The following is a 10,524-nucleotide window of genomic DNA, read 5'->3' as shown; positions in this document are numbered from 1 at the left end:
TCTAAAAATAAAGTTCACACCTGTGAAGTTATGCTAGTGACAGTCTGAGTGATCATGTGCAGGCCTATATGTGTGTGTGTGTGTGTGTGTGTGCGTGTGTGTGTGTGTGTGTGTGTGTGTGTGTGTGTGTGTCAAAGAGGAATTGCGTAGCGGCCTTCATAACCCCCTTCCGAGCTGCGTCATGAACGTGAAGCCACTCGAAGTGACTCAGAAAACGAATTATGTTAGTTTCCTCCTCTGTGCATGTGCCGCTGCAAGAACCTCATACCTTGAACTGCACTGTACTCATTCAAGTGGAATCTCCCAGCAAATGAATGTGTTTGCACTAAAACCGAGGCTTGTTTGCCCCCTCTCGCATGGGAATCTCTAGCGGGACACCCATACATAATACATGCGTTGAAAAATGGGAACATTACAGTGGCACGAAAACGTCACAATGGCCCAAGTCGTCATAACTGAAGCGAATTGACAGTTATTGCTGTAATGGGTCTGTTCTCAGAGGTCTCAGTTACTTAAAAGCATTTTTTTTGCTCTATAAAAATGTCCCTTCACGTCTTCACATGTCAGTGATATCAACACAAAAGATTTTGTGTTCATTGCTTCTCTCGTGTCACATTTCAGCCTCTCATTCTTGTGCTTCTTTTATGTCTCATACATACTTCCGCTGACAGCTGAATCGCTCTGTTTTTTCCCCCGTCTCCCCAGGTGATAGTGAGCAGAGGTGCTGAGAATGATGGAACATCTCAGCGAGGCGTGTTTGGGCAAGGAGAACTCGGAGCTGGTCAACAGCATGGCAGAGGGCAAGGCCCCACCGGCCAAGCTGCCCCGACTGGAGCAGAACGGCAGCCCCCTGGGCCGAGCCAGGCTGGGCAGCACCGGAGCCAAACTCTCCGGGGTCCCGTACAAACCCACTGGCCACCTGCTGAAGACCTGCCATAAGAGAGGTGAGGGATAGAGGGTGTCTGTACTGACACGATTAGTCGATGAATCAATTAGTTGGGCATCAGAGAGAAATAACAATCTGATTGATCTAGTTTATTGATCAGTTAGGTCATTTAATAAGAAAAAGGTGCCAAAATGTGCTGCTTTTAGCATCTCAAAGGTGAGAATGTATTGATTTTTTAATGTTTCATATCTTTGTAAACTGAATATCTTTTAGATTTGGGCTATTTATTGGAAAAGAAAACAATCATTTTAATTTAAAGACATCATGTTTGGTTCTGTGAAATTGTGATGGGACTTTCTCATCTTACAGACTAAAAGTTTCATAGATAGATAAAGAAATTAATTGTTAGTTGAGGCTGTAGTCTATATAAACCATTGAAAGTTGTACTAACTTTGTGTGTGTGTGTTTTCGAGAATAATAAACCACATAAAGAGAGGAAAGCTATTTAAATGCACTTTAAATACCCTCCTTCCCACACACACACACACACATATACACACGTATACACCTTCCACCCACCACCACCCCCTGCATGCTCTCCAAAAACTCTTAAAGCTTTTTTTATTTTATTTTATTTTTTACAATGCTTCTTTAGTCATCTCAGTAGACACATACACTGCACACACCCCCACTTATTTGCCCAGACAATAGCTAATAGAAGAGGACTGAGAAGTATTCCTGTGTCGTGCTGCATAGCGCTGTGTCACCGCTCCTCTCTCCAAAACGCAGCCCTCCTGCTCCGACATTTGTTTATTAAGGGAAAGTTTCAGTCCTTTAAGAGCCATTGCCGTTCAAAGGGAGCCTTTACTTTGAGATTATGACATAGCTTTTTAATATAACTGGTGTCTTCTGGTGAAAAACACGGCAGACAAAGCTATCTAAAAGAAAAAAGAACGTTTTTTATAGTTATGTTTGTTGTTGTTTTTTTCAGTGGGTTGGGAATGTGTTTGAAAACCTGCAGGTTCAGAGTTGTAATAGCACTTGGCTGCTAAAACTCGTCTGTTTGTTTGTTTGGCTGGTTTGGTTTTCTTTGGGCAACAGGGACTCAGGAACTCTTGGAATGTAGCTGCGTGAGTGTCCTCGGTTGGGCCGTTTCTCTTATTTGCTCCTCTAATCTACGCGTTGCACTCCAGCTGAGAGAGCCTAATTTTTCACCTTCATCATCTTTGCGTCTCTTGGCCTCCTACAACGTTTGTTCCTCCAAGCTCTCCCCCCTCCTCTCTCGTTTAGATTTCTTCCAGAGTAAAGGGTGAAGTTGCCGAGGGAGGCGGAGCGGTCCGCCGCGGAGGCTTCGCAGAGGGCCCACAGTGGGCATTGTGTCCGAGCCCGAAACAATATTTACCGCAGCCCTCTCTGGGCTCCCTGGAAACAAAGCCAGTATTGATCCCCCAAATGAACCTACACAGCAGTCTTTATTGTTAGATCTTTATCTATTAAAATCGGGGGAGGAGAAAAGCAGCTCTTTCAGCACATTCCCTGGCATCTGTCGGCTTATTGATTGTTTTGCCAGAGCTGTGTGCATCTTCTGGAATGCATGGGATCGGAAAATATTAGAATGTGAATCATTTTAATCACAGAGGACAATAAACATACAGGAATTTGTCCAGGTGACAGTAGTGTGGACACAGTTAGAGAAAGTAGAGCAACAGGGCACCTCATGAATGGTGGAGGATTTACTGTGTACAGTTGAGCTACTGTATCGATTCTTCACCAACACTTGATTTTCTACAGTTGTCATTCAGTCTTGAGACTTCAAAAGGCCAGGTTGTCTGCAGCGTTGAACTTCCTTAAATTTCAGGGATGTTATTTTAGCAAAAATGGCATATTGGGTGATATTTGCACAGTGGCTCCCTTGAACGTTCAGCAGTCAAAGATTGCTCATTCCACCTAACAGCAGAGCCACTGTTGACACAGACTAGTAAACCTCAAGGCGCAAGGAGTGGCTTGGGAATTGAAGCGCTGCATCATGGGAAGATGATTTTGGGTTGGCAGGCAGAGGGAAAGTTTAAGGTGATCCCAGCACCTTGGCAGTGAATATGAACGAGTTGAAGGATTTTTGCGGCCTCTTCGTGTTTACTCAACACAGAGTTAAAGGTGATAATTCTATCTGTAATATCTATATTTACTTATTAAACATTCACAACTCATAGCAGTCATTTCTTTAATATCATGTTATCATATTAAAACCTAGAAGAAGAAAAAAAAAACACAAAGACTGCAGGAAAGAAACCTCCAACTCCAAACAGGTGCAAAAAAAAAAAAAAGAAACATCTCTGAAAAACTCAAGAGGAAGATCAGGACAATTACAAGACTAGAGAGAGCATTTCTAAATAAGAAAAGAGGTAAAACAGATTCACTCTCTGATGTTATTGTGCACTTAAGGAGCGTTTGATTCCTCGTGTTGATGTGAGAGTTTGGCGCGGAGACAGAGAGGTGAGGGTTGAGACAGAAATTGCCCTATAAAAGATGAAAAATGTCTTTGTGGTCCAAACACATCGTTTAGTTTGTTTCTTTCCAGAACTTTCACTCAGCTGTAATGTAGTGACTAACTCACATTCCCTCGACACTCAACCTCAGTGTAATTTAATCATCTGCACTAAATATTAATCTCGTCCCTCTGCAAACACACAATAGTGAAGGTCAAAGTTTGCGTGTGAAGAAACGTGAACCCTCTCAGTACTCACTGTGCCGCACGCCTCTGTGTCTCCATGTCCTCAGGCAACATGCTGCCCGTGTTCTGTGTGGTCGAACACTATGAGAATCCCATGGATTTTGACAGCAAGGAGGAGCATGCCGAGTTTGTCCTGGTGCGTAAGGACATGCTCTTCAATCAGCTCATCGAGATGGCCCTGCTGTCACTGGGCTACTCCCACAGCTCGGCGGCCCAGGCCAAAGGTAAGCCTCCATGTCACTCATTGACTCCCATCATCGTATATTCATTTTCTCCTTGTCTTGCTTTATCCCTATAATGCTCATTAACATCCTCTCTACAGCGTTTTCTGACATGCTGTTACTTGTGCGCACACTCAAACACTCACACACACTCACACACACACACACACATACTCTCACACACATACTCACACACGCACACACTCTGTGACCATAATAGCCTACCGCCAGCAGATCTGAAGCCACAGTAACACATCCTGACACTGATCCCAGACGGGAGATGCTCAAGTCTCCCCCACACACACACAGTCACACACACACACACACATACACATTCCCACACAGATGTGCGCTTGTTCACACAGTGTCTATATGCAGAGGCTTACCCACTAAAATGTTGAAATGCTAATACACATAGTGCACATATAAGTGACACACACACACACGCACCAACATATATGCACACACCTTTACTGTATATTTATATACACATACACTCAAGTGACTCAGAAGGGGGGGAGGGGTAGGTGGAGGAAAGGGTCTGCTAATTGCACTTGAGCACACGCAGGCCGAGGGTGGCTGTTTCAAGGTGCCTCTTAGCATGCTCTTTTATTATAGCCTGTCCATCATACACACACACACACACACACACACACACACACACACACACACACACACACACACACACACACACCCTAGTCTCCCTCCTCACTTCCTGCTGTGTGGGCTGCTACTTTCCTTTTTTTTTCTTTCTTTTTTTAAGTTGGTCTCGGAAAAATTCCCACAAAGTTGTTGTGATGTCAGTAAGAAATACAGCAAATGATCTGTTTATGGGACCAACATGTTTTATTGTTCTGAAATAAACATATTCTGTTTAGTTTGGCAGATTAGTGACAGTGAGTTAAGATGTCAGTATGAACTTTGCTCTCATGCACGCTTTTTTTAAAGAAAATCTTTGCACGTGTGTCCATTGATGTGCTTTTGCGTGTCCATATTTGTCATTACTTCCAATGTTTTTGGTGTCCGTGCTCACTTGTGTTAATGTGTTACGTATGCATTGAATCATCCAGGTATGATTCAGGTGGGGAAGTGGAATCCCGTCCCCCTGTCATACGTGACAGACGCACCAGATGCCACGGTGGCCGACATGCTGCAGGACGTCTACCACGTGGTCACGCTTAAGATCCAGCTGCACAGGTTAGAAAAACACACACACACACGAGTATTGGATTAATTTAATACATAAAGAGGCACAGTTCTGTCTTCGCTTTTAACACACACACACACACACACACACACACACACACACACACACACACACACTGCACGTACTGTATGTCCAGAGGCAGGTGCCAATCTGCTGACACACACACACACACAATAGGCTGACCTTTCCCACAGAAATGGTAAAAACCCATTTGAATACCAAAAAACATCCATGCCTAATGATGCCAAAGAAACACAGATTCAAGTCAATTTGTCGATTAACCATTAACTAAAACTAAAACTCTGGCTTAAACTGTGATGACTGATCGAGTAGATTTATCTTTTAAAGTAAGCAAATGCAGAATTGCCACTGCTCTAAATTTAAAATGATGGTAACTTAACAAAACAGGTTGTTTTTTTTGCATTGGAGATTGGTAGAAACTTAAATGAACTGGGATAACAAAGTAGCAGTTTTTAACCCAAGGACTACTTTCACTCTCTCTGTTAAAAAAATGAGTGTGGTGGGCAACTGGAGACTGCAGGGCTAAAAATGACTCTGCAGCAGATGAATACAAGGTTGTTCACCTGAAATAGTTCCATAAATACACCTGGCTGCACTGGATATTTTAAGCGAAATATGTTCTTCAATCTACATGGCATATAATAGAGAACGCTAACATGCTAAGACCTTCTTCCACGGCTAATACTGTTAGCTGTCTTCTGCCATCAGTCACCATATTGTACGCTAAATGCTACTCTGTAGGTGTGAGGTTTATGTCGTATTTATACACGCAGCGAGTGCATACAAGCATTTATAGACATGGATGCAAAAGGGCTCATAGACACAAAGAGACACACACACACACACACACACACACACACATGCACATGGATACACACAAACAGCCGAGTGGCACTGGTGTGGAGGCTTGTGCCAGCTGCACGCTAACCCAGTGTTCTGCAACCCTCTGGAGAGCTGTTCCTACTCTTTTCCTACCTCGCTCTGCCTCTTCCTTCTCTCTCCCCTCTCCTTCTGTCTCTCCTCTCCCCCTAAACCACCAGCACCACCACCGCCCCCACCCACCTTCACCAACAAAGCACTCACACACACACACACACACACACACACACACACACACACACACACACACACAAACACAGACACAGACACAGACAGACTGATGTGAACACGTCCACCAGTCAGAATACAGAAGGTTGTGTTTATTTCCGGCGTGCTAGCCCTGAATGCATGGATAGCTGTCTCTCTCCACTACCTCTCTCTGTCTCTCTCTGTCTCTCTCCCTCCTTCCCTCCTCTTGTTCACTTCCTTCTCCCCAGAGGCCTTCTAGCTGCTGGAGCAGTTTAAGGTGTTCTGGAAAATCCATTGTTTGTGTGTTAGTGAGCATATGTGTGTGTGTGTGTGTAAGGTTGTGTGCTTTTTTTTCTACAAGCAGATGTTAGCCTCGACCATTGCACGCATCCTTTTTTTCTATTCCACTCCACCGTTATCTCCATGCTCGTAATGCTTCCAACACACCAACTGACAGATTTATGGACACACACACACACACACACACACACACACACACACACACACACACACACACACACACACACACACACACACACACACACACACCAACACACAGTGTCTCATGCACTCTTACACTCATCACCCTTTGCTCAATCTCTCATCTCTCCCACTTGTCAAGTGTCAGAGCGGGTTTAATGAAAAGTAATTCAACAGTACGTGCAATGGGAAACACATTGAACATATGTCTCGCACACATGAAGTGGTTATCCAGAGCAAACTGGGCAGTTCACTTACTCCACTCATTCCCAGCCAGCATGTAAAGATATTTCTGGTTTTCAAACCAAATCAGAGAGTTTCTCATGTTAGACTGAATCCTGACATCTCACGTCTCAAGCCACCAGCTAATGGCAGAAGCCCAGCCTATTTGATGTATAAATCTATTTTGATTTTGCTGCGTATTGTTGTCAGTATTGTTGTTTTGTATTTGTTTCTCCCTTCTACTTCTTCTTCTGTCTCCTGCCCCACCATCCCCTAAACAACTCCCCCCCCCCCCCCCCCCCCCCCACCACCAACACCACCACCACCCCGCCCCGACTGCCGCAGAAATCTAGCCAGTAACACCTTAAATTGTTTCACCAAGCACAATGAGCCAGGAAGGTAGAAGTAACACGAAATAATAGTCGCCACATGCAGCTGATGTATAATTCATGCATCAATCCAGCAGATGTGTTGTATAAAGTAATTAACTAATCAGAACAATCAGGAGAGAGAGAAAGAGAGGGAGAGAGAGAGAGAGAGGGAGAATATGAAAGAGGGAGAGGGAGTGAGGCAGGCAGGCAGAGAGAGAGAGAGAGAGAGAGAGAGACAGAGCAATCTCCAGATGCATCTGCTTGATGCGCCAAATGAAATCTGTCTGTCTTGGAGGGGCGCTTGCAGCAGAAAAAACGAGCGGGGGCCCGTGTGTTCAGCTCTCTTTCTCTCTGGTTTCTTCTCTCTGTCTTGTACCTCTCAGTCTATCAGATTTTATATTTATGTATGTGTATAATATCCATGTAGAGGACATGCTTGCACTACTACTGCAACCATCTTTTAAACCTCTATCTTGAGGAGGAAGTTATTTGTTCTCAAATTGCCAGTTATTAACACAATCCTCGATTAGTGCTGAAATCATCAGTCGATCGACACGAGATAAATCGGCAACAATTTTTTTATAATCGATTAATTGCTGAAGTCAAGTAAAGATTCTTAACATACACATTGGTTGCAGCTTCTCATATGTGAGGATTTGCTACTTCTTTCTGTTTTATATCATTGTAAATTTAATATCTGTCAGTAAGAGCAAAACAAGCATCTTAAGATGTTATTTTGGGCTCTAGTAACTGTTCTGTTTTTCCACCATTTCATGGAATAAATAACTAATTGACTAATAGAAATAATCAGATGAATTAATAATAAGATAGATAATTGTTAGTTGCAGCTGAGTGATGTTAGAAGAGGAAGTCCTGCAGCATAACTTGCTTACATGTATGCCTCGATAGTTTTTGGGGTCATTTTCATTTCCCAGATTTAAAGATTGGTGTTATTATCCCCCTTTTTTTTTGCTCCACAGATATCAGAGAAGTATCCCAACACCCCGATAAAGATTAAATATTTTGATATTGTGTTGCTGAATTTGTGGCTTGTTTACTTTATCATTTCATTCAAGATACCATCAGGGCTGCTAGCTTTCCTTTCTATCTCTGTCTCTTCTCCATCTGAATTGTTTCTCATGCTCTCCCCCCCCCCCCCCCCCCCACCCCACCTTCCCCTCCTCTCCTTCTGCATCCCTATCTTTCCCTTCCTCTCCCCCTTGCCTCTCCCTATCTCCCCATCCTTATCCTCCCCGCACCCCCCCTCCCCCATATGTCTCCTCTCTCTTTCCACAGTTGTCCTAAGCTGGAAGACCTGCCGCCTGAGCAATGGAGCCACTCTACAGTAAGAAACGCCCTCAAGGAGTTACTCAAAGACATGAATCAGAGCTCTCTGGCTAAAGAATGTCCCTTGTCACAGGTGCTGAAGCCCAGTCTGCTTATTTAAAAAAAAACAACAACAAACAAACAAAACAAAAAAAACAAGAATAAGCCCCCTCCCCTCCACCCACTCACCCCCACCCCCCCCCTGCTACCATACTACACAACAAAACAAACACCACTATCTCCATCACCTCCGTCTTTTATCCTTTTACTTATCAAATGCCCTGAGTTTGATCAAGTGGGAAAAGAGAATCGGCATAGAAAATTAAAATCAATGGCTATTGTCATTTGTTTGGCTTTTTTTTTCTTTTTTTCTTTTCCTTTTTTTATACCGCCCCCCCCTACACAAAAAAACACACGTACACACAGAGTGGTACGCAACAGCAGCCAAAAAGCAGAGGTGTTGTTGAACGTATGGTTATTGTTAGATAAACACTGGCCCGAACCCAGAACAATCTGGATTGTTTTTGTTCTTCTCCTCATTTAGCTTGATTCTCAACATTTCAGCACATCAGGGCTGGAGATGTGTTCTTTCACATGTTAGGTGTTATATTCGCTGTTTTTTTCTTTCTTTCTTTCTTTCTTTCTTTCTTTTTTTTTTGTCGGCAGGGAGGTTGGAGAGAAAGCACTGGCGCAGATATTGTATTAACCGGCACTGTAGTCGGTATATCATGGAGGCAGCTCTGGAGTGAATGGAATGAAATGGCAGTATATCTCTCACAGGGGCCAATAATGTGTGTGTCTGTGTGTGTGTCCCCATGTGTGTGTGTGTGTGTACAGCGTGTGGGATATGTATTTGCTTGTGTATGTTTATGAAATGTATATCAATGCACACAACGCACATGTGAACATTTTTATTTGTGTGTTGCATGTCTGTGTGTTTAAATCTGTAAGAGAGAGTGTGTAGTTGCCTTCAGTATGAAGCCAGCTCCCCTCCTAGGCCACCGTATGGTCACCTGGAGACCCTCATTTGCGCTGCGTGTGTGTGTATGTGTGTGTGTATGTGTGAGCTGCTGCTCTACCAGCGTGTGTGTTTGTGTGTTTAGCCGGGCATGAGCAGTGCGCTGATGATGTAAAGAGTCCCTGGGTGGCATTCAGGTGGAGCCCAGCCCGGTCTGGTAATCACCCTGTTTACGGTCCATATGTGAAGACGGCTCAGAAGAGAGCACACACTAGCTCAGAGGATCTCACACACAGGCACACACACTCTCCCTCAGACACACATTTGCTATTTTCACATATACGCTAGTCTCGAATTAAATTGGAGATTGTTTTAGCTTTCCGGTGAGGATGAAAGGAGGTCAGGAAAATATCAAAACCTCAATCTATTTCTCCTCTTTCTGTATTTTTAACAGTCAATTTGGTCTTAAAATCAGTTCCAAATGACATTAACTTGATCTTAAAGCGTATTACTTTTACTGACATGTGCAGACAAGCCAGTCAGTCTTTATAGATTGAAGTGGTAGCTGCATGGCTAGTCCATTTTTTCCTCATTTCCAGTTCCAAACTAGAAACTGTACATCTGAAACCAATGCTTTTTTACCAGTAAGACACATATACTACAGCCTTTAAAATGATTTGATTGCTGTTGATACAAAAACCAAGCCATGATGGTATTTGATTCTGCAGTATTTTACTTTATTTTATCACCAACTATTACTATTATAGCCACACAGATATCTGGCAGCTTTGCCGTGTTGTTACTTGGTACCCTGAGGATCTACATGTATCTATATCTGCCTTGTACAAACATAGCTGCCATGATGGTGTCTGACATCTGTTACTCTGTGGGGTTTCATGTGGCCTGCTACACCCATAGAGCAGTGGTTTGCTCCTCCTTACCCAATTGGTTTAGGAGACTGGTTGTCACGTTTGAGGGATGTCCTCAGCATTGTTTCGATACACGGGCTCCCTGCCCTGTGACCAGTGATGTC

The 10,524-nt window shown here is 43.6% G+C and overlaps 1 protein-coding gene across 3 annotated transcripts in view; it reads left to right on the top strand.

The window, feature by feature from the left end:
- The window catches only part of satb1b (SATB homeobox 1b), a 66,996-nt gene that overhangs the window by 14,415 nt on the left and 42,057 nt on the right, over nucleotides 1-10,524 (top strand). For 2 of the 3 annotated variants that reach the window (XM_062421944.1, XM_062421946.1), the window contains exons 2-5: nucleotides 706-944; nucleotides 3,665-3,841; nucleotides 4,909-5,035; nucleotides 8,504-8,627. In XM_062421944.1, coding sequence (XP_062277928.1) covers nucleotides 731-944; nucleotides 3,665-3,841; nucleotides 4,909-5,035; nucleotides 8,504-8,627 — 642 coding nt within the window. In that variant the 5' untranslated portion in view covers nucleotides 706-730. The remainder of the gene's footprint in view (nucleotides 1-705; nucleotides 945-3,664; nucleotides 3,842-4,908; nucleotides 5,036-8,503; nucleotides 8,628-10,524) is intronic. The other variant, XM_062421947.1, reaches the window with a different exon arrangement.

The sequence above is a fragment of the Scomber scombrus genome, chromosome 7 (genome assembly GCF_963691925.1).
Source record: "Scomber scombrus chromosome 7, fScoSco1.1, whole genome shotgun sequence".
Classification (NCBI taxonomy): Eukaryota; Metazoa; Chordata; class Actinopteri; order Scombriformes; family Scombridae; genus Scomber; species Scomber scombrus.
Note: the sequence above shows the minus strand (reverse complement) of the source record. Positions and strands in the feature narration are given on the sequence as shown.